Source organism: Patagioenas fasciata, chromosome 36 (genome assembly GCF_037038585.1).
Source record: "Patagioenas fasciata isolate bPatFas1 chromosome 36, bPatFas1.hap1, whole genome shotgun sequence".
NCBI classification, from domain to species: domain Eukaryota; kingdom Metazoa; phylum Chordata; class Aves; order Columbiformes; family Columbidae; genus Patagioenas; species Patagioenas fasciata.
Window position 1 is genome coordinate 2,808,122 of NC_092555.1, and position 23,250 is coordinate 2,831,371.

The 23,250-nt window shown below is 63.4% G+C and overlaps 1 protein-coding gene across 1 annotated transcript in view; it reads left to right on the forward strand.

The window, feature by feature from the left end:
- LOC139826173 (IQ motif and SEC7 domain-containing protein 2-like) overlaps positions 1 to 23,250 on the forward strand; it is a 43,997-nt gene that overhangs the window by 13,300 nt on the left and 7,447 nt on the right. The window contains 12 exon segments of the mRNA XM_071801196.1: positions 3,200 to 3,455; positions 7,276 to 7,623; positions 7,663 to 7,770; positions 13,298 to 13,348; positions 13,350 to 13,846; positions 13,848 to 14,180; positions 18,432 to 18,593; positions 18,669 to 18,791; positions 19,531 to 19,697; positions 19,789 to 19,928; positions 21,670 to 21,795; positions 21,888 to 21,987. Coding sequence (XP_071657297.1) covers positions 3,200 to 3,455; positions 7,276 to 7,623; positions 7,663 to 7,770; positions 13,298 to 13,348; positions 13,350 to 13,846; positions 13,848 to 14,180; positions 18,432 to 18,593; positions 18,669 to 18,791; positions 19,531 to 19,697; positions 19,789 to 19,928; positions 21,670 to 21,795; positions 21,888 to 21,987 — 2,411 coding nt within the window.

Consider the following 23,250-nt stretch of genomic DNA (forward strand, 5'->3'; position numbering starts at 1 on the left):
CAGGCGTCCGGGATACACCCCTCCCCCCCCCCCCCCCCCCATCCTCCCCCCACCTCGGGGAACCCAGGCGTCCGGGCACCCTCACCCCCCCCCCCAACGGCACCGCCCAATCCCACGCGTGTTGCCATGGGAACAACCGCCCCTTAGCAACGCGCCTTCTCCCCTTAGCAACCCGCCGGCTCCGCCCCTTAGCAACGCGCCGGCTCCGCCCCTTAGCAACGCTCCTTCTCCCCTTAGCAACCCGCCGGCTCCGCCCCTTAGCAACGCGCCGACCCCGCCCCTTAGCAACCCCGACCCCGCCCCTTCGCAACCCGCCGACTCCGCCCCTTAGCAACCCGCCGACTCCGCCCCTTAGCAACCCGCCGGCTCCGCCCCCGCCCGCCGCGTCGCCATGGCAACCGCCAGCCTGGAAGGGGGGGCGAACCCCGCGGTTCCGCGCCTGCGCACTGCGCCCCCCCCCCCCCCGCCGCCGCCGCCCAACCACCCCCATCGGGGACCCCCCTCCCTCCCTGGGGGGACCCAGGCGTTCGGGATCACCCCCCCCCCATACACCCCCCCAAACTGAAGGGGGGGGCACCCCACAAGTGGTTCCCCCCCCCAGGGAACCCAGGCATCCCCCAAATTAGGGTACAGACCCCCCCCCCCGCAAAGGGACCCAGGCGTCCGAGCTCTCCACCCCCCCCGCTTTTTTATTTGGGGGGGGCGCCACTCGCCCCCCTTTCCATATCAACCCCCGCACCCCCCTAATCCCCCCCCACCTCCCCCTATCACCCCCCACCCCCCATAGAGGGGACCCAGGCGTTCGGGGAACTGGGGGGGATTTAAAAGGGGGGGACACGGGGGGGGGGGGGGTCACAACGGGGGGGGGTCGCTCCTTAGGCTCCTCCCCTCACCCCCCCCCCCCCGCTCCATCCATTGGCCAATCAGGCGCCGCTGCGGAACCGCCGGGTGTCCCCCCCCCCCCCAACCCCAGGCTCTGGGTGTTTTTGGGGTGTCCCCCCCCCTTTTGGGGTGTCCCCCCCACCCCGGGGGGTGTCCCTGTGTGTCCCCCCCCCCATGTGGTGCCTGCACTGCACCACGGACCGGCGGCGGGGGCCGCTCCGGCAGCGCCTGCTGCACGGGTGAGTTTGGGGGACCCCCCCACCCCAAAATCAACCCCCCCTTCATCCCCCCCCCCCCCCGCCTCTTTACACCCCCCCCATCATCATCTCCCCCCGTGATCTCCCCTTTTCCCGAACGCCTGGGTCCCCTATGTGGGGGGGACTCGGATGCCTGGGTCCGCTATGGGGGGGGGACCCGGACGCCTGGGTCCCCTAGGATGGGCAGGGGGGACTCGGATGCCTGGGTCCCCTATGAGGGGAGGGGGGGCCCGAACGCCTGGGTCCCCTATGAGGGGAGGGGACCCGGATGCTTGGGTCCCTTATTGGGGGGGGAGGACCCGGACGCCTGGGTCCCCTAGGATGGGCAGGGGGGACTCGGATGCCTGGGTCCCCTATGTGGGGGGGGATGCACCCGGACGCCTGGGTCCCCTGTGAGGGGAGGGGACCCGGATGCCTGGGTCCCCTATGGCGAGGGGGACGGATCCGGACGCCTGGGTCCCCTGTGAGGGGAGGGGGGGGGGACCCGGATGCCTGGGTCCCCTATGAGGGGTGAGGGGCCCGGACGCCTGGGTCCCCTATGAGGGGAAGGGAGGGGACCCGGATGCCTGGGTCCCTTAGGGGGGGGGACCCGGACGCCTGGGTCCCCTATGTGGGGGGGGGATGGGCCCGGATGCCTGGGTCCCCTATTGGGGTGGGGGGGGCCGGACGCCTGGGTCCCCTATGGGAGGGTGGGTATCGAGGGGTGGGGGGGCGCTGTGTCTGTGTGTCCCTGTGTCATGTGACCCGTGTCCCTGTGTCCCCACGTCCGTGTGTCCCCATGTCTGTGTGTCTCATGTCACTTGTCCCCATGTCACATGACCAATGTGTCCCTATATGTCCACATGTCAGTGTGTCCCATCTCTCTGTGTCCCCCTGTCCCCATGTCCCCCTGTCCCCACGTCCCCCTGTCCCCCTGTCCCCATATCCTCCCGTCCCCCTGTCCCCCTGTCCCCATAACCCCTGTCCCCGTCCCCATGTCCCTATGTCCCCATGTCCCCCTGTCCCCATATCCCCCTGTCCCCATGTCCCTATATCCCCATGTCCCTATATCCCCATGTCCCCCTGTCCCCATGTCTGTCCCCATGTCCCCCTGTCCCCATATCCCCCTGTCCCCATGTCCCTATATCCCCATGTTCCCCTGTCCCCATGTCTGTCCCCATGTCTGTCCCCACGTCCCCCTGTCCCCATGTCCCCCTGTCCCCATATCCCCCTGTCCCCATATCCCCCTGTCCCCATGTCCCTATATCCCCATGTTCCCCTGTCCCCATGTCTGTCCCCATGTCCCCCTGTCCCCATATCCCCCTGTCCCCATGTCCCTATATCCCCCTGTCCCCCTGTCCCCATGTCTGTCGCCATGTCTGTCCCCATGTCTGTCCCCATGTCCCCCTGTCCCCATGTCCCCCTGTCCCCATGTCTGTCGCCATGTCCCTATATCCCCATGTTCCCCTGTCCCCATGTCTGTCCCCATGTCTGTCCCCATGTCCCCCTGTCCCCATGTCCCCCTGTCCCCATATCCCCCTGTCCCCATGTCCCTATATCCCCATGTTCCCCTGTCCCCATGTCTGTCCCCATGTCCCCCTGTCCCCATGTCCCCCTATCCCCATGTCCCTATATCCCCATGTCCCCATGTCTGTCCCCATGTCTGTCCCCATGTCCCCCTGTCCCCATGTCCCTATATCCCCATGTCCCCATGTCTGTCCCCATGTCTGTCCCCATGTCCCCCTATCCCCATATCCCCCTGTCCCCATGTCCCCCTATCCCCATGTTCCCCTGTCCCCATGTCTGTCCCCATGTCCCCCTGTCCCCATGTCCCTATGTCCCCATGTCCCTATATCCCCATATCCCCATGTCCCCATGTCTGTCCCCATGTCCCCCTGTCCCACGTCCCCATGGGGCCAACTGGGGGGTTCAGTGTGTCCCACGGGGGGTAGGGGGGGGATATACCCCACCCCCCCGGCGGTGCCACCACCCCCCCCGAGGTGCCACCACCCCCCCGGCGGTGCCACCACCCCCCCGGCGGTGCCACCACCAACCCGGAGGTGCCACCGCTGTCCCCGCAGCGTCGACGGCGAAGCTCCGGGCAGCGAAACGGGGGGGCCCGTCGCCGACCCCCCATACCGGGGGGTCCCCCAACCCACCCCCCAGGGCTCGGGGGGTGTCCCCGGCGTGGGGACGTCCCCGGGGGTGGCGTGGCCGCGCCTGCCCCCCCAACCGGCCAGCGTGGCGCTGCGCAAGCAGGAGGAGGAGGAGGAGAGCAAGAGGCCGAAGGCGCTGAGCGACACCTACGAGCTCTCCACCGACCTGCAGGACAAGAAGGTGACTTGGGGACACTTGGGGACACTTGGGGACGCCGAGGGTGTCCCCGTGTGTTGGGTGTTGTCTCACCGGTGGCCTTGGGTTCTGTCACCTCCCTGGCCCCGGGGGTGGCTCTGGTGAGCTGGGGTGGCGCTGGTTGTGTCACCGTGCGTGTCGCTGTGTCCCCGTTTGTGTCCCCAACCATGTGGCCTCATCTCCATCTCCATCCCAATGTCCCCATGTCCATCCCAATGTCCCCATCCCTGTGTCCTCATCTCCATCCCAATGTCCCCATCTCCATCCCAATGTCCCCATCCCTGTGTCCTCACCTCCATCCCAATGTCCCCATATCCATCCCAATGTCCCCATCCCTGTGTCCTCATCTCCATCCCAATGTCCCCATCTCCATCCCAATGTCCCCATCCCTGTGTCCTCATCTCCATCCCAATGTCCCCATCTCCATCCCAATGTCCCCATCCCTGTGTCCTCATCTCCATCCCAATGTCCCCATCTCCATCCCAATGTCCCCATCCCTGTGTCCCCATCTCCATCCCAATGTCCCCATCCCTGTGTCCTCATCTCCATCCCAATGTCCCCATCTCCATCCCAATGTCCCCATCCCTCTGTCCTCACCTCCATCCCAATGTCCCCATATCCCTCCCAATGTCCCCATCCCAATGTCCTCATCTCCATCCCAATGTCCCCATCTCCATCCCAATGTCCCCATCCCTGTGTCCTCATCTCCATCCCAATGTCCCCATGTCCATCCCAATGTCCCCATCCCTGTGTCCTCATCTCCATCCCAATGTCCCCATCCATGTCCCCATCCCTGTGTCCCCATCTCCATCCCAATGTCCCCATCCCTGTTTCCTCATCTCCATCCCAATGTCCCCATCCCTGTGTCCTCATCTCCATCCCAATGTCCCCATCTCCATCCCAATGTCCCCATCCCTGTGTCCTCGTCTCCATCCCAATGTCCCCATGTCCATCCCAATGTCCCCATCCCTGTGTCCTCATCTCCATCCCAATGTCCCCATCTCCATCCCAATGTCCCCATCCCTGTGTCCTCATCTCCATCCCAATGTCCCCATCCATGTCCCCATCCCTGTGTCCTCATCTCCATCCCAATGTCCCCATCTCCATCCCAATGTCCCCATCCCTGTGTCCTCATCTCCATCCCAATGTCCCCATCCATGTCCCCATCCCTGTGTCCTCATCTCCATCCCAATGTCCCCATCCCTGTGTCCTCATCTCCATCCCAATGTCCCCATCTCCATCCCAATGTCCCCATCCCTGTGTCCTCACCTCCATCCCAATGTCCCCATCTCCATCCCAATGTCCCCATCCCTGTGTCCTCATCTCCATCCCAATGTCCCCATCCATGTCCCCATCCCTGTGTCCTCATCTCCATCCCAATGTCCCCATCCCTGTGTCCTCATCTCCATTCCGATGTCCCCATCTCCATCCCAATGTCCCCATCTCCATCCCAATGTCCCCATCCCTGTGTCCTCATCTCCATTCCAATGTCCCCATCTCCATCCCAATGTCCCCATATCCCTCCCAATGTCCCCATCCCTGTGTCCCCATCTCCATCCCAATGTCCCCATCCCTGGGTCCTCATCTCCATCCCAATGTCCCCATATCCCCATGTCCCCATCCCCATGTCCCCATCTGTGTCCCCACCCACATACCCACCCAATGTCCCCATCCCAATGTCCCCATCCATGTCCCCATCTCCCCATCCATCTCCCATCCATATCTCCATCATCTCCCCATCCACCTCCCCATCCCCACATCCCCAACCACATCCCCATCCCCACACCCCCATCCCACCACCCCCATCCCAACGCCCCCATCCCACCACCCCCATCCCATCACCCCCACCCCAACCCCCCTACCCCAACACCCCCATCCCAATCTCCCCATCCATCTCCCCATCCCCACATCCCCAACCACATCCCCATCCCACCACCCCCATCCCCACCACCCCCATCCCAATCTCCCCACCCCACCACCCCCATCCCACCACCCCCATCCCCACATCCCCAACCACATCCCCATCCCCAACACCCCCATCCCAATCTCCCCACCCCACCACCCCCATCCCACCACCCCCATCCCCACATCCCCAACCACATCCCCATCCCCAACACCCCCATCCCAATCTCCCCACCCCACCACCCCCATCCCACCACCCCCACCCCAACCCCCCCATCCCACCACCCCCACCCCACCACCCCCATCCCACCACCCCCACCCCAACCCCCCCATCCCACCACCCCCACCCCAACCCCCCCATCCCACCACCCCCACCCCACCACCCCCATCCCCACCACCCCCACCCCAACACCCCCATCCCCACCACCCCCATCCCAACACCCCCATCCCAACACCCCCATCCCAACACCCCCATCCCAATCTCCCCATCCCAGTCTCCCCATCCCACCACCCCCATCCCCACCACCCCCATCCCAACACCCGCACCCCAACCCCCCTATACCACCACCCCATCCCACCACCCCCATCCCCCCCCCATCCCAACCTCCCCATCCCAATGCCCCCATCCCACCACCCCCATCCCCACCACCCCCATCCCAATCTCCCCATCCACCTCCCCATCCCCACATCCCCAACCACATCCCCATCCCCACCACCCCCATCCCACCACCCCCATCCCAACACCCCCATCCCCACCACCCCCATCCCCCCCATCCCCCCCCCCACCCCCCACCCTCCCCCACCTCACACCCCCCATCCCCCCCCCCCCAGGTGGAGATGCTGGAGCGCAAATACGGCGGGTACTTCCGCAGCCGGCGCGGAACCCCCACCCCCCCATTCCCCCCCCACCCCCCCCCACCTCACCACCCCCCATCCCCCCCCCCCAGGTGGAGATGCTGGAGCGCAAATACGGCGGGTACTTCCGCAGCCGGCGCGGAACCCCCACCCCCCCATTCCCCCCCCATCCCCCCCATCCCCCCCCCCCACCCCCCCCACCTCACACCCCCCATCCCCCCCCCCAGGTGGAGATGCTGGAGCGCAAATACGGCGGGTACTTCCGCAGCCGGCGCGGAACCCCCACCCCAACACCCCCACCCCAACACCCCCATCCCAACACCCCCACCCCAACACCCCCATCCCAACGCCCCCATCCCAACACCCCCATCCCAACACCCCCATCCCAACGCCCCCATCCCAACGCCCCCATCCCAATCTCCCCATCCCAATCTCCCCATCCATCTCCCCATCCCCACATCCCCAACCACATCCCCATCCCCACCACCCCCATCCCACCACCCCCATCCCCACCACCCCCATCCCACCACCCCCATCCCCACCACCCCCATCCCCACCACCCCCACCCCAACACCCCCATCCCAATCTCCCCATCCACCTCCCCATCCCTACATCCCCAACCACATCCCCATCCCCAGCACCCCCACCCCAACCCCCCCACCCCACCACCCCCATCCCCCCCCATCCCAACCCCCCCATCCCCCCACCCCCATCCCCCCCCATCCCATCCCCCCATCCCAATGCCCCCATCCCACCACCCCCATCCCAATCTCCCCATCCCTATCTCCCCATCCACCTCCCCATCCCCACATCCCCAACCACATCCCCATCCCCACCACCCCCACCCCCCCCACCCCCCCCACCCCCACCCCACCCCACCCCCCCCCACCTCACACCCCCATCCCCCCCCTCCAGGTGGAGATGCTGGAGCGCAAATACGGCGGGTACTTCCGCAGCCGGCGCGGAACCCCCACCCCCCCATTCCCCCCCCACCCCCCCATCCCCCCCCACCCCCCCACACCTCACACCCCCCATCCCCCCCCCCCAGGTGGAGATGCTGGAGCGCAAATACGGCGGGTACTTCCGCAGCCGGCGCGCGGCGCGCACCATCCAGGCCGCCTTCCGGCGCTACCGCATGGCGCAGAAGTTCCAGCGCCTCCGCAGCGAGGGGGCGCGCAGCGAGGGGGGGCGCGCTCGACGCCTGGCCCTCCCCGGCCTGCGCCTCCAGTTCTCCTTCGAGGAATACGACCGCGGACCCCCACCCCCCGGCCCGGGACCCCCTCCGCCACCCCCACCTTATTTCCAAGGCAAACCCGCCTCGCTGGACGAGGGGGTGTTAGGGGGACCCCCCCAAAGGAGAGCGGCGAGATATGGGGGGTCGTGTCGTGCGGGGTTGGATGGGGGGGGGGGGATGGGGGGGGTGGGGGCGGGGGGGGTGGGGGGGGGAGGGGGGAGCGCTACCCTCACCCCGCCCCGGCAGCTTTCGGCGTCGGCGGATTTTGGGCCCGGGGGAGGAGAGTTGGAGGAGGCGTTTGCGCAGCAGGTATGGGGGGGTGGGGGTTGTTTGGGGGCATGGGGGCATGGGGGGCGTGGGGGGCATGGGGGTCGCGGGGGGCATGGGGGTCGCGGGGGTCATGGGGGCTCATAGGGGTCATGGGGGTCGCGGGGGGCATGGGGCTCATAGGGGTCATGGGGACATGGGGGGTCATGGGGACATGGGGGGTCATTGGGGAGATGGGGGTCACAGGGGTCATGGGGGCTCATAGGGGTCATGGGGACATGGGGGGTCGTTACGGGACATGGGGGGCATGGGGGTCACGGGGGTCATGGGGGGTCATAGGGGTCATGGGGACATGGGGGGTCATTAGGGGTCATGGGGGTCACAGGGGTCATGGGGACATGGGGGGTCATTAGGGGACATGGGGGTCACGGGGGGCATGGGGGATCATAGGGGTCATGGGGGCTTATAGGGGTCATGGGGGTCACGGGGCTCATGGGGGCTCATAGGGGTCATGGGGACATGGGAGGTCATTAGGGGACATGGGGGGCATGGGGGTCATGGGGGCTCATAGGGGTCATGGGGGCTTATAGGGGTCATGGGGACATGGGGGGTCATTAGGGGACATGGGGGTCGCGGGGGGCATGGGGGATCATAGGGGTCATGGGGGCTTATAGGGGTCATGGGGGTCACGGGGGTCATGGGGGCTCATAGGGGTCATGGGGACATGGGGGGTCATTAGGGGACATGGGGGGCATGGGGGTCATGGGGGCATGGGGGTCGCGGGGGGCATGGGGGCTCATAGGGGTCATGGGGACATGGGGGGTCATTAGGGGACATGGGGGTCGCGGGGGGCATGGGGGATCATAGGGGTCATGGGGGCTTATAGGGGTCATGGGGGTCACGGGGGGCATGGGGGCTCATAGGGGTCATGGGGACATGGGGGGCCGTTAGGGGTCATGGGGGTCACGGGGGGCATGGGGGTCGCGGGGGGCATGGGGGCTCATAGGGGTCATGGGGACATGGGGGGTCGTTAGGGGTCATGGGGGTCACGGGGGTCATGGGGGTCACAGGAGTCATGGGGGGTCATAGGGGTCATGGGGGCTCATAGGGGTCATGGGGACATGGGGGGTCGTTAGGGCACATGGGGAGCATGGGGGTCACGGGGGGCATGGGGGTCGCGGGGGGCATGGGGCTCATGGGGTCATGGGGACATGGGGGGTCGTTAGGGGACATGGGGGTCACGGGGGTCATGGGGGTCACAGGAGTCATGGGGGGTCATAGGGGTCATGGGGACATGGGGGGTCATTAGGGGTCATGGGGGTCACAGGGGTCATGGGGACATAGGGGATCATTAGGGGAGATGGGGGTCACAGGGGTCATGAGGGCTCATAGGGGTCATGGGGGCTTACAGGGGTCATGGGGGTCACAGGGGTCATGGGGGTTCATAGGGGTCATGGGGACATGGGGGGTCGTTAGGGGACATGGAGGGCACGGGGGTCATGGGGGCTCATAGGGGTCATGGGGACATGGGGGGTCATTAGGGGTCATGGGGGTCACAGGGGTCATGGGGACATGGGGGGTCATTAGGGGACATGGGGGTCGCGGGGGGCATGGGGGATCATAGGGGTCATGGGGGCTTATAGGGGTCATGGGGGTCACGGGGGGCATGGGGGCTCATAGGGGTCATGGGGACATGGGGGGTCGTTAGGGGACATGGGGGGCATGGGGGTCACAGGGGTCATGGGGGCTCATAGGGGTCATGGGGATCACAGGGGTCATGAGGGCTCATAGGGGTCATGGGGACATGGGGGGTCATGGGGGTCACGGGGGTCATGGGGGCTCATAGGGGTCATGGGGACATGGGGGGTCATTAGGGGACATGGGGGTCACAAGGAGCATGGGGGGCATGGGGGTCACAGGGGTCATGGGGGCTCATAGGGGTCATGGGGACATGGGGGGTTGTTAGGGGACATGGGGGTCATGGAGGTCATGGGGGCTCATAGGGGTCATGGGGACATGGGGGGTCATTAGGGGACATGGGGGTCATGGGGGTCACAAGTGGCACGGGCGGCATGGGGGTCACAAGGGTCATGGGGGTCACAGGGGTCATGAGGGCTCATAGGGGTCATGGGGACATGGGGGGTCATGGGGGTCACGGGGGTCATGGGGGTCACGGGGGTCATGGGGGTCACGGCGGTCATGGGGGCTCATAGGGGTCATGGGGATCACAGGGGTCATGGGGGCTCATAGGGGTCATGGGGACATGGGGGTCATGGGGGTCACAAGGGGCGTGGGGGGCATGGGGGTCATGGGGGCTCATAGGGGTCATGGGGGTCACAGGGGTCATGGGGGCTTATAGGGGTCATGGGGACATGGGGGGTCATTAGGGGACATGGGGGTCACGGGTGTCATGGGGGTCACAGGAGTCATGGGGGGTCATGGGGACATGGGGGGTCATGGGGGTCACAGGGGTCATGGGGGCTTATAGGGGTCATGGGGTCACAGGGGTCATGGGGACATGGGTCATTAGGGGACATGGGGGTCGTGGGGGTCACAAGGGGCATGGGGGTCACAGGGGTCATGGGGGGTCATAGGGCTCATGGGGGTCATAGGGTTATGGGGGTCATGGGGCGTCACAGGGGACATAGCAGGTCATGGGGTCATAGGGGTCATAGGGACATGGGGGATCATTAGGGGACATGGGGGTCATGGGGGTCACAAGGGGCGTGGGGGTCACAGGGGATCACAGGGGTCATGGGGGTCACAGGGCCATGGGGGACATGGGGGTCACAGGGGTCATGGGGGGTCATTAGGGGTCATGGGGACATGGGGGTCATGGGGGGTCACAGGGGACATGGCGGGTCATGGAGGTCATAGGGGTCATGGGGGTTATGGGGGTCACAGGGGACATGTGGGTCATGGGGTCATAGGGGTCACAGGGGACATGGGGGTCATAGGGGTCATAGGATTATGGGGGGACATGGGGGTCATGGGGGGTCACAGGGGACATGGTGGGTCATGAAGGTCACAGGGGTCATGAGAGGTCACTAGGGGTCATAGGGACATAGGGGGTCATTAGGGGACATGGGGGTCATGGGGGGTCACAGGGGTCATGGGGGTCACAGGGGTCATGGGGGCTCATAGGGGTCATGGGGGTCATGGGGGGTCACAGAGGACATGGTGGGTCATGGGGGTTATGGGGGTCATGGGGGTCACAGGGGACATGGGGGGTCATAGGGGTCATAGGGGTCACAGGGTTATGGGGGGACGTAGGGGTCACGGGGGTCACAGGGCCATGGGGGTCACAGGGGTCATGGGGGGTCATTAGGGGTCATTAGGGGTCATAGGGCTGTGGGGTCACAGGACCATGAGGGTCCATGGGAACCATGGGGGTCATAGGGGTATAGGGGACATGGGGGTCACAAGGGACATGGGGGTCCATGGGGGGTCGTGGGGGTCACAGGGCCATAGGGGACATGGGGGTCGTGGGGGTCACAGGGGGTCATGGGGATCACAGAGCTATGGGGGTCATGGGGGGTCATAGGGGTCATGGGGGCCATGGGGGTCCCAGGGCACATGGGGGAGTCCCAGGGCCATGGGGGGGTCACAGGGGCCATGGGGGTCACAGGGGACATGGGGGGGTCCCAGGGCCATGGGGGGTCTCAGGGGACATTGGGGGGTCCCAGGGCCATGGGGGGGTCACGGGGACATTGGGGGGGTCCCAGGGCCATGAGGGGTCTCAGGGGACATTGGGGGGGTCCCAGGGACATTGGGGGGGTCATGGGGACATTGGGGGTTCCCAGGGCCATGGGGGGGTCATGGGGACATTGGGGGGGTCCCAGGGGCCATGGGGGGCTCCCAGGGGACATTGGGGGGTCCCAGGGCCATGGGGGGGTCACAGGGACATTGGGGGGGTCCCAGGGCCATGAGGGGGTCCCAGGGGCCATGGGGGGGTCCCAGGAATATTGGGGGGGTCATGGGGACATTGGGGGGGTCATGGGGACATTGGGGGCTCCCAGGGACATTGGGGGGGCCCCAGGGGCCATGGGGGGGTCCCAGGGATATTGGGGGGGTCATGGGGACATTGGAGGGGTCATGGGGACATTGGGGGCTCCCAGGGACATGGGGGGGTCCCAGAGATATTGGGGGGGGTCATGGGGACATTGGGGGTTCCCAGGGCCATGGGGGAGTCCCAGGGATATTGGGGGATCATGGGGACATTGGGGGGGTCCCAGGGATATTGGGGGGGTCATGGGGACATTGGGGGTTCCCAGGGCCATGGGGGGGTCATGGGGACATTGGGGGGGTCCCAGGGACCATGGGGGGGTCCCAGGGCCATGGGGGGGTCCCAGGGACATTGGGGGGGTCATGGGGACATTGGGGGTTCCCAGGGCCATGGGGGGGTCACGGGGACATTGGGGGGGTCCCAGGGCCATGAGGGGTCTCAGGGGATATTGGGGGGGTCCCAGGGACATTGGGGGGGTCATGGGGACATTGGGGGTTCCCAGGGCCATGGGGGGGTCATGGGGACATTGGGGGGGTCCCAGGGGCCATGGGGGGGTCCCAGGGGCCATTGGGGGGTCCCAGGGACATTGAGGGGGCCCCAGGGGCCATGGGGGGATCCCAGGGACATTGGGGGGGTCATGGGGACATTGGGGGCTCCCAGGGCCATGGGGGGGTCATGGGGACATTGGGGGGGTCCCAGGGACCATGGGGGGGTCATGGGGACATCGGGGGGGTCCCAGGGACCATGGGGGGGTCCCAGAGATATTGGGGGGTCATGGGGACATTGGGGGGTCCCAGGGAGATTGGGGGGGTCATGGGGACATTGGGGGCTCCCAGGGCCATGGGGAGGTCATGGGGACATTGGGGGGGTCCCAGGGATATTGGGGGGGTCATGGGGACATTGGGGGGGTCATGGGGACATTGAAGGCTCCCAGGGCCATGGGGGGGTCATGGGGACATCGGGGGGGTCCCAGGGACCATGGGGGGGTCATGGGGACATTGGGGGCTCCCAGGGGCCATGGGGGGGTCCCAGGGACATTGGGGGGTCCCAGGGACATTGGGGGGGCCCCAGGGGCCATGGGGGGGTCCCAGGGACATTGGGGGGGTCCCAGGGACATTGAGGGGGCCCCAGGGGCCATGGGGGGGTCCCAGAGATATTGGGGGTGTCATGGGGACATTGGGGGGGTCCCAGGGATATTGGGGGGGTCATGGGGACATTGGGGGGGTCCCAGGGACCATGGGGGGGTCCCAGGGCCATGGGGGGGTCATGGGGACATTGGGGGGTCCCAGGGAGATTGGGGGGGTCATGGGGACATTGGGGGCTCCCAGGGCCATGGGGAGGTCATGGGGACATTGGGGGGGTCCCAGGGATATTGGGGGGGTCATGGGGACATTGGGGGGGGTCATGGGGACATTGAAGGCTCCCAGGGCCATGGGGGGGTCATGGGGACATTGGGGGGGTCATGGGTACATTGGGGGCTCCCAGGGACATGGGGGGGTCCCAGGGGCCATTGCGGGGTTCCCAGGGCCATTGGGGGGGTCCCAAGCATCCCCATCCCCGCAGGTGAAATCCTTGGCCGCCTCCATTGACGAAGCGCTCGGGGGGGGGGGGTCGCGGCGGCCCCCCCGGCGCCCCCCCGGGCCCCCCCGCGGCTGCGGGTGACAGCGCCGCCACCTCGGCCAGCGACGTCACCCTGTACCTGGACGAGGGGCTCCCCGGCTCCCCCCGCTCCCCAGAGCGCCCCCCCAGCCCCGAACCCCCCCCCACCCGGGACCAATCGCCCCAAAAACAACCCCCCCCCCCACCTCCCCCACCCCCAAATACCAACCCCCCCGCTCCTCCCCCCACCAATGAACGCTGGGGGGGGGCACCCGAGGAACCGCCCCCCCCGTCCCGTCGGGGACCCCCCTGCTTGGAGTGTCGAGGGCGGGGGGTCGGGGGGCCCGGGGGGGGTCACCCCCCATTATTAACAGTTGAACCCCCCAGTGACAGCTCAGCCGATCTCAGCGACCGCTCGGACCGGGGGTCCCTCAACCGGGGGGGTCCCTACGAACCCGACACGGGGACGGGGGGGACGTTACCCCGAAACGCCCCCCCCCCATCGCTGTTACCACCCCGACCCCCCCCCGGCGCCCCCCAATCCCCCCCCCGGCGTCATTGCCACCGAGGAAGGGTCGGATGGGGACAACGAGAGCTTGGGGAGCAGCTCCAACTCCAACGAGACCCTCAATTGCTCCTCGGGTTCGTCGTCCCGCGATAGTTTGCGTCGCCCCCCCCCGCCGCCACCCCCCCCACCGCCACCCCCCGCCGCCCCCCCGCAACCCCCCGGCCCCCCCGGTAAAGCCGCGTACCAACGGGAGGGGCGGCAGGGTTGGGATTCTCCGGCGCTCAACAACGACGTGGTGCAACGGCGCCAGTACCGCATCGGCCTCAACCTCTTCAATAAGTGAGTACGGGGGGGGGGTGGGGTGGGGGGGGGTTGGGGGGGGGGTGGGGTGATGTGGGGTGGGGTCTCGGGGGGCAATAGGGGGAGAATGTGGTGGTTTTGGTGGCCCCGTGGTGAGGATGGGGTGGGATTTGTGGTGGAGATGTTGGTGTTCTAGGTGACCCTACGGCAAGGATGAACTTGGGTCGCCTACAGGGTGGACTTGGTGGCCCCATAGAAAGGACAGGGTGACCTGACCTTCTTGGTGGCCCTATAGAAGGGACAAGGTGACCTTCTTGGTGGCCCCATGGCAAGGACAGGGTGGCATTTGTGGTGGAGATGTTGGCGTTCTAGGTGACCCTACGGCAAGGACAGGGTGGCCTTGGTGGCCCCATAGAAAGGACAGGGTGACCTGATCTTCTTGGTGGCCCTATAGAAGGGACAAGGTGACCTTCTTGGTGGCCCCATGGCAAGGACAGGGTGGCATTCATGGTGGAGATGTTGGCGTTCTAGGTGACCCTACGGCAAGGACAGGGTGAACTTGGTGGCCCCATAGAAAGGACAGGGTGACCTGACCTTCTTGGTGGCCCTATAGAAGGGACAAGGTGACCTTCTTGGTGGCCTCATGGGAAGGACAGGGTGGCATTCGTGGTGGAGAGGTTGATGTTCTAGGTGACCCTACGGCAAGGACAGGGTGGCCTTGGTGGCCCCATAGAAAGGACAAGGTGACCTGATCTTCTTGGTGGCCCTATAGAAGGGACAAGGTGACCTTCTTGGTGGCCCCATGGCAAGGACAGGGTGGCATTCGTGATGGAGAGGTTGATGTTCTAGGTGACCCTACGGCAAGGACAGGGTGAACTTGGTGGCCCCATAGAAAGGACAGGGTGACCTGAGCTTCTTGGTGGCCCTATAGAAGGGACAAGGTGACCTTCTTGGTGGCCCCATGGCAAGGACAGGGTGGCATTCGTGGTGGAGATGTTGGCGTTCTAGGTGACCCTACGGCAAGGAAAGGGTGGCCTTGGTGGCACCATAGAAAGGACAGGGTGACCTGACCTTCTTGGTGGCCCTATAGAAGGGACAAGGTGACCTTCTTGGTGGCCCCATGGCAAGGACAGGGTGGCATTCGTGGTGGAGAGGTTGATGTTCTAGGTGACCCTACGGCAAGGACAGGGTGAACTTGGTGACCCCATAGAAAGGACAGGGTGACCTGACCTTCTTGGTGGCCCTATAGAAGGGACAAGGTGACCTTCTTGGTGGCCTCATGGGAAGGACAGGGTGGCATTCGTGGTGGAGAGGTTGATGTTCTAGGTGACCCTACGGCAAGGACAGGGTGGCCTTGGTGGCCCCATAGAAAGGACAAGGTGACCTGATCTTCTTGGTGGCCCTATAGAAGGGACAAGGTGACCTTCTTGGTGGCCCCATGGCAAGGACAGGGTGGCATTCGTGGTGGAGAGGTTGGCGTTCTAGGTGACCCTACAGCAAGGATGAACTTGGGTCGCCTACAGGGTGGCCTTGGTGGCCCCATAGAAAGGACAGGGTGACCTGACCTTCTTGGTGGCCCTATAGAAGGGACAAGGTGACCTTCTTGGTGGCCCCATGGCAAGGACAGGGTGGCATTCGTGGTGGAGATGTTGGCGTTCTAGGTGACCCTACGGCAAGGACAGGGTGGCCTTGGTGGCCCCATAGAAAGGACAGGGTGACCTGATCTTCTTGGTGGCCCTATAGAAGGGACAAGGTGACCTTCTTGGTGGCCCTATAGAAGGTACAAGGTGATCTTCTTGGTGGCCCCATGGCAAGGACAGGGTGGCATTCGTGGTGGAGAGGTTGATGTTCTAGGTGACCCTACGGCAAGGAGAGGGTGGCCTTGGTGGCCCCATAGAAAGGACAAGGTGACCTGATCTTCTTGGTGGCCCTATAGAAGGGACAAGGTGACCTTCTTGGTGGCCCCATGGCAAGGACAGGGTGGCATTCGTGGTGGAGATGTTGGCGTTCTAGGTGACCCTACGGCAAGGACAGGGTGAACTTGGTGACCCCATAGAAAGGACAGGGTGACCTGACCTTCTTGGTGGCCCTATAGAAGGGACAAGGTGACCTTCTTGGTGGCCATGTGGCAAGGACAGGGTGGCATTCGTGGTGGAGATGTTGGCGTTCTAGGTGACCCTACGGCAAGGACAGGGTGAACTTGGTGGCCCCATAGAAAGGACAGGGTGACCTGACCTTCTTGGTGGCCCTATAGAAGGGACGAGGTGACCTTCTTGGTGGCCCCATGGCAAGGACAGGGTGGCATTCGTGGTGGAGAGGTTGATGTTCTAGGTGACCCTACGGCAAGGACAGGGTGAACTTGGTGGCCCCATAGAAAGGACAGGGTGACCTGACCTTCTTGGTGGCCCTATAGAAGGGACAAGGTGACCTTCTTGGTGGCCTCATGGGAAGGACAGGGTGGCATTCGTGATGGAGAGGTTGATGTTCTAGGTGACCCTACGGCAAGGAGAGGGTGGCCTTGGTGGCCCCATAGAAAGGACAGGGTGACCTGACCTTCTTGGTGGCCCTATAGAAGGGACAAGGTGACCTTCTTGTGGCCCCATGGCAAGGACAGGGTGGCATTTGTGGTGGAGATGTTGGCGTTCTAGGTGACCCTACGGCAAGGAAAGGGTGGCCTTGGTGGCCCCATAGAAAGGACAGGGTGACCTGATCTTCTTGGTGGCCCTATAGAAGGGACAAGGTGACCTTCTTGGTGGCCCCATGGCAAGGACAGGGTGGCATTCGTGGTGGAGAGGTTGGCGTTCTAGGTGACCCTACGGCAAGGAAAGGGTGGCCTTGGTGGCCCCATAGAAAGGACAAGGTGACCTGATCTTCTTGGTGGCCCTATAGAAGGGACAAGGTGACCTTCTTGGTGGCCCCATGGCAAGGACAGGGTGGCATTCATGGTGGAGATGTTGGCGTTCTAGGTGACCCTACGGCAAGGAGAGGGTGGCCTTGGTGGCCCCATAGAAAGGACAGGGTGACCTGATCTTCTTGGTGGCCCTATAGAAGGGACAAGGTGACCTTCTTGGTGGCCCCATGGCAAGGACAGGGTGGCATTCGTGGTGGAGAGGTTGGCGTTCTAGGTGACCCTACGGCAAGGACAAGGTGAACTTGGTGGCCCCATAGAAAGGACAAGGTGACCTGATCTTCTTGGTGGCCCTATAGAAGGGACAAGGTGACCTTCTTGGTGGCCCCATGGCAAGGACAGGGTGGCATTCGTGGTGGAGAGGTTGATGTTCTAGGTGACCCTACGGCAAGGAAAGGGTGGCCTTGGTGGCCCCATAGAAAGGACAGGGTGACCTGACCTTCTTGGTGGCCCTATAGAAGGGATAAGGTGACCTTCTTGGTGGCCTCATGGCAAGGACAGGGTGGCATTCGTGGTGGAGAGGTTGATGTTCTAGGTGACCCTACGGCAAGGACAGGGTGAACTTGGTGGCCCCATAGAAAGGACAAGGGGGTCTTGGTGGCCCTATAGAATAAACGAGGTGGCCTTGGTGGCCCTATAGAAAGGACAAAGTGGTGGCCCAATGATGGAGATGTTGATGTTCTAGGTCATCCTATGGCAAGGACAGGACGGCCTTGATGGCCCCATAGAAAGGACAAGGGGGTCTTGGTGGCCCTGTAAGAAAGGACAAGGGGGTCTTGGTGGCCCTATAAGAAAGGACAAGGGGGTCTTGGTGGCCCTATAGGAGGTACAAGGTGACCTTGTTGGTGGCCCTATAGAAAGGACGAGGTGGTGGTCCAATGGTGGAGACACATTGATGTTCTAGGTGACCCTACGACAAGGATAGGGTGGCCTTGGTGGCCCCATAGAAAGGACAAGGTGGCCTTGCTGGGCCTATAGAAGTTACAAGGTGACCTTCTTGGTGGCCCCATGGCAAGGACAAAGTGACTTTCTTGGTGGCCCAATGATGGAGATACATTGATGTTCTAGGTCACCCTACGGCAAGGACAGGGTGGCCTTGGTGGCCCTATGACAATTGCAGGGTGACGTTTCAAGTCCTATAGAAGAACACGGTGACGTTCTAGATCACCGTGGCCCTGGTGACATTCTAGACAACCCAGTACCCAAGACACAACCACGTTCTAGGTGACCCTATCGGATTGTCACCTCAATCCCCTCCACCCCAACCCAAGGTGACGTTCCGGAGCCACCAAACCCACCCCGTAACCAACAGAAGGTGCCGTTCTAGGTCAGGATGAACCCCACGGTGGTCGGGAATGACCCAAAATCCCCCTTTTTGGCAGGAAACCGGAGAAGGGGATCCAGTACCTGATTGAGAGGGGCTTCCTGTCCGACACGCCGGTGGGGGTGGCCCATTTCATCCTGGAGAGGAAGGGCCTGAGCCGCCAGATGATCGGCGAGTTCCTCGGCAACCGGCAGAAGCAATTCAACCGCGACGTCCTCGAGTAAGGGGGGGACGGCGCCGGCGCGGGGAGGGGGACGCGCTCGGTGACGCCAAAGCCACCTGAGATGTTCCGCAGCTGCGTGGTGGACGAGATGGACTTCTCGGGGATGGAGCTGGACGAGGCCTTGCGCAAGTTCCAGTCCCACATCCGCGTGCAAGGGGAGGCCCAGAAGGTCGAGCGCTTGATCGAGGCCTTCAGGTGAGGGATGGGGACCACGGATGTTCTAGGTGACCCTACAGACCAAGCGGGGACATTAGAGCTTGTGGCCCACATGGGATGTTCTAGGTGACCGTACAGAGCAAGCAGGGGACATTAGAGATGGTGGTGCATGTGGGATGTTCTAGGTGACCCTACAGACCAAGTGGGGACATTAGAGCTTATGGCCACCATGGGATGTTCTAGGTGACCCTACAGACCAAGTAGGGGACGTTAGAGCTTATGGCCCACATGGGATGTTCTAGGTGACCCTACAGACGAAGGGCGGACATTAAAGATGGTGGCGCATGTGAGGTGTTCTAGGTGACCCTACAGACCAATCAGGGGACATTAGAGGTGGTGGCCCACGTGGGGTGTTCTAGGTGACCCTACAGACCAATCAGGGGACATTAGAGGTGGTGGCCCACGTGGGGTGTTCTAGGTGACCCTACAGACCAATCAGGGGACATTAGAGGTGGTGGCTCACATGAGGTGTTCTAGGTGACCCTACAGACCAAGGGGGGACATTAGAGCTTCTGGCCCACATGGGACATTCTGAGTGACCCTACAGACCAAACAGGGACACTAGAGGTGGTGGCCCACGTGGCGTGTTCTAGGTGGCCCTATGGCCTAGGAGAACACTCGAGGTGGTGGCCCCACACACGAGGTGACCCATGGGGTCACCCCAGCCGCGTGGGCCCAGCCGTGGGTCACCGTGGGCTCCGTGTCCCCCCACCCGCAGCCAGCGCTACTGCGTGTGCAACGCGGCCCTGCTGCGCCAGTTCCGCAACCCGGACACCATCTTCATCCTGGCCTTCGCCATCATCCTCCTCAACACCGACATGTACAGCCCCAGCGTGAAGGCCGAGCGCAAGATGAAGCTGGAGGACTTCATCAAGAACCTCCGCGGTGAGCGCGGCCATCTTGGCCCACACCCCGTCGTCGTCCTTCCCGCTCGGGGAGGTGGGTTCTAGAGCCAGGGGGTGGTGTCACCACGCAGGGGTGGACAACGGGGAGGACATTCCGCGGGACATGCTGGTGGGCATCTACCAACGCATCCAGAGCCGCGAGCTGCGCACCAACGACGACCACGTCTCCCAGGTCCAGGCCGTCGAGCGCATGATCGTCGGCAAGAAGCCGGTGGGTTCGCCCGGGGGGCGGGATGGGTTCTAGGTGGTCTATGGGGATGTTCTAGGTGGTCTATGGGGATGTTCTAGGTGGTCTATGGGGATGTTCTAGGTGAGCCTATGGAAGAGCATGCTCTAGGTGAGCCTATAGGGATGCTGTAGGTGACCTATGGGGATGTTCTAGGTGGCCTATGGGGATGTTCTAGGTGAGCCTATGGAAGAGCATGCTCTAGGTGAGCCTATAGGGATGCTGTAGGTGACCTATGGGGATGTTCTAGGTGGCCTATGGGGATGTTCTAGGTGAGCCTATGGAGGAGGATGCTCTAGGTGAGCCTATAGGGATGCTGTAGGTGACCTATGGGGATGTTCTAGGTGGCCTATGGGGATGTTCTAGGTGAGCCTATGGAAGAGCATGCTCTAGGTGAGCCTATAGGGATGCTGTAGGTGACTTATGGGGATGTTCTAGGTGGCCTATGGGGATGTTCTAGGTGAGCCTATGGAGGAGGATGTTCTAGGTGGCCTATGGGGATGTTCTAGGTGAGCCTATGGAAGAGCATGCTCTAGGTGAGCCTATAGGGATGCTGTAGGTGACTTATGGGGATGTTCTAGGTGGCCTATGGGGATGTTCTAGGTGAGCCTATGGAGGAGGATGTTCTAGGTGAGCCTATAGGGATGCTGTAGGTGGCCTATGGGGATGTTCTAGGTGGCCTATTGGGATGTTCTAGGTGAGCCTATGGAAGGTGAGCCTATAGGGATGCTGTAGGTGACCTATGGGGATGTTCTAGGTGGCCTATGGAGGAGGATGCTCCAAGTGACCCTATAGGGATGCTGTAGGTGACCTATGGGTATGTTCTAGGTGGCCTATGGGGATGTTCTAGGTGAGCCTATGGAGGAGGATGCTCTAGGTGGCCTATGGGGATGTTCTAGGTGGCCTATGGAGGAGGATGCTCCAATTGTCCCTATGGGGATGGTTTAGGTGACCTATGGGGATGTTCTAGGTGACCCTATGGAGATGTTCTGGATGACCTATGGGGATGCTGTAGGTGACCTATGAGGATGTTCTAGCTGACCTATGGAGCCATTCTAGGTGACCCTATGGAGATATTCTAGGTGACCTATGGGGATGTTCTAGCTGACCTATGGAGATGTTCTAGGTGACCTATAGGGATGCTGTAGGTGACCTATGGAGATGTTCTAGGTGACCAATGGGAGAAGCCCTAGGTGACCAATGGGGGATGTTCTAGGTGACCTATAGGGATGCTGTAGGTGACCTATGGGGATGTTCTAGGTGGCCTATGGGGATGTTCTAGGTGACTCTATAGGGATGTTCTAGGTAAGCCATTTAGGATGTTCTAGGTGGGCCTATAGGGATGTCGTAGGTGACCTATGAAGATGTTCTAGGTGACATATAGGGATGTTGTATGTGACCTATGGCGACATTCTAGGTGACCCTATGGAGACGTTCTAGGTGACCTATGGGGATGCTGTAGGTGACCTATAGGGATGTTGTATGTGACCTATAGAGACATTCTAGGTGACCCTATGGAGATGTTCTAGGTGACCTATGGGGATGCTGTAGGTGACCTATGGGGGGGTTGTTCTAGGTGACCCTATGGGGACGTTCTAGGTGATCCAACAGCAACATCGTAGCCGACCCCCAGCCCAACCTCAAAGGCGGGGCCTGGAGAGCGGGTGGGCGTGTCCCCACGAGGCCCCGCCCACCACTGACCCCACCCCCCACCCCACCCCCCCAGGTCTTGTCCCTCCCCCACCGGCGCCTGGTTTGCTGCTGCCAACTCTACGAGGTCCCCGACCCCAACCGTCCCCAACGCTTGGGCCTTCACCAACGCGAGGTCTTCCTCTTCAACGACCTGCTGGTGGTGAGCCGGACGCCTGGGTCCCTCCCGGACGCCTGGGTCCCGACGGGGAGGGGTCACCCAGGGGTTCCCCGGTGACTCGGTGGCTTCGGCAGGTGACAAAGATCTTCCAGAAGAAGAAGATCCTGGTGACCTACAGCTTCCGGCAGAGCTTCCCATTGGTGGAGATGCACATGCAGCTCTTCCAGAACACCTGTGAGACGCTTGTCACCCCGTGTCACCCCGTGTCACCCCGTGTCACCCTGTGTCACCTCATGTCACCTCGTGTCACCCAATGGTACCCAATGGGGGTTCCCCCGCACCCAACGTCCCATGAGGTTCTACCACCCCATGAGGTTCAGTCCAGGCATGGGGTGTCACCCGGGGGTGTCCCCTATGGTGTCATGAAGTGTCCCCTATGGTGTCCCATGGTGTCCCCTATGGTGTCCCATGGTGTCCCCTATGGTGTCGCGAAGTGTCCCCTATGGTGTCCCCTATGGTGGCCCATGGTGTCCCCTATAGTGACCCATGGTGTCCCCTATGGTGGCCCAAAGTGTCCCCCATGGTGTCCCCTATGGTGTCCCATGGTGTCCCCTATGGTGGCCCATGTTGACCTCCGTGACCCTGTGACCTCTGCCCCATTCCCTCTGTGACCCCCGTGACCCCCATGACCTCTATGAACCCCATGACTCCTGTGACCCCCATGACCTCTGCCCCCATTCCCTCTGTGACCCCTTTGACCCCTGTGACCCCATGACCTCTGCGACCCCGTGACCTCTGTCCCATTCCCTCTATGACCTCAGTGACCCCCATGACCCCGTGACCCCCATGACCCCGTGACCCCCATGACCCCGGTGATGCCCATGACCTCTGTGACCCTGTGACCCCCATGACCCCATGACCTCTGCCCCATTCCCTCCATGACCCCCATGGCCCCTGTGCCCTCCTGGACCCCGTGACCCCATGACCCCATGACCCCCATAACCCCCGTGACCGCCAAGACCTCTGGGACCCCCATGACCCCTGTGCCCTCTGTAACCCCCGTGACCCCATGACCCCCATGACCTTTGTGCCCCCTGTGACCCCATAAGCTCTGCCCCCGTGACCCCTGTGACCCCATGACCCCGTGACCCCCAGGACCTCTGTGACCCCCATGACCCCATGACCTCTGCCCCATTCCCTCTGTGACCCCATGACCCCTGTGCCCTCTGTGACCCACTTGACCCCATGACCTCTGTGACCCCATAAACTCTGCCCCCATGTCCTCAGTGACCCCATGACCTCCGTGACCCCCATGACCCCCATGTCCTCAGTGACCCCATGACCCCCATGACCCCCGTGACCCCCATGACCCCCATGTCCTCAGTGACCCTTGACCCCCATGACCCCATGACCCCCATGTCCTCAGTGACCCCATGACCCCCATGACCCATGACCCCCATGTCCTCAGTGACCCCATGAACCCTGTGACCCCCATGA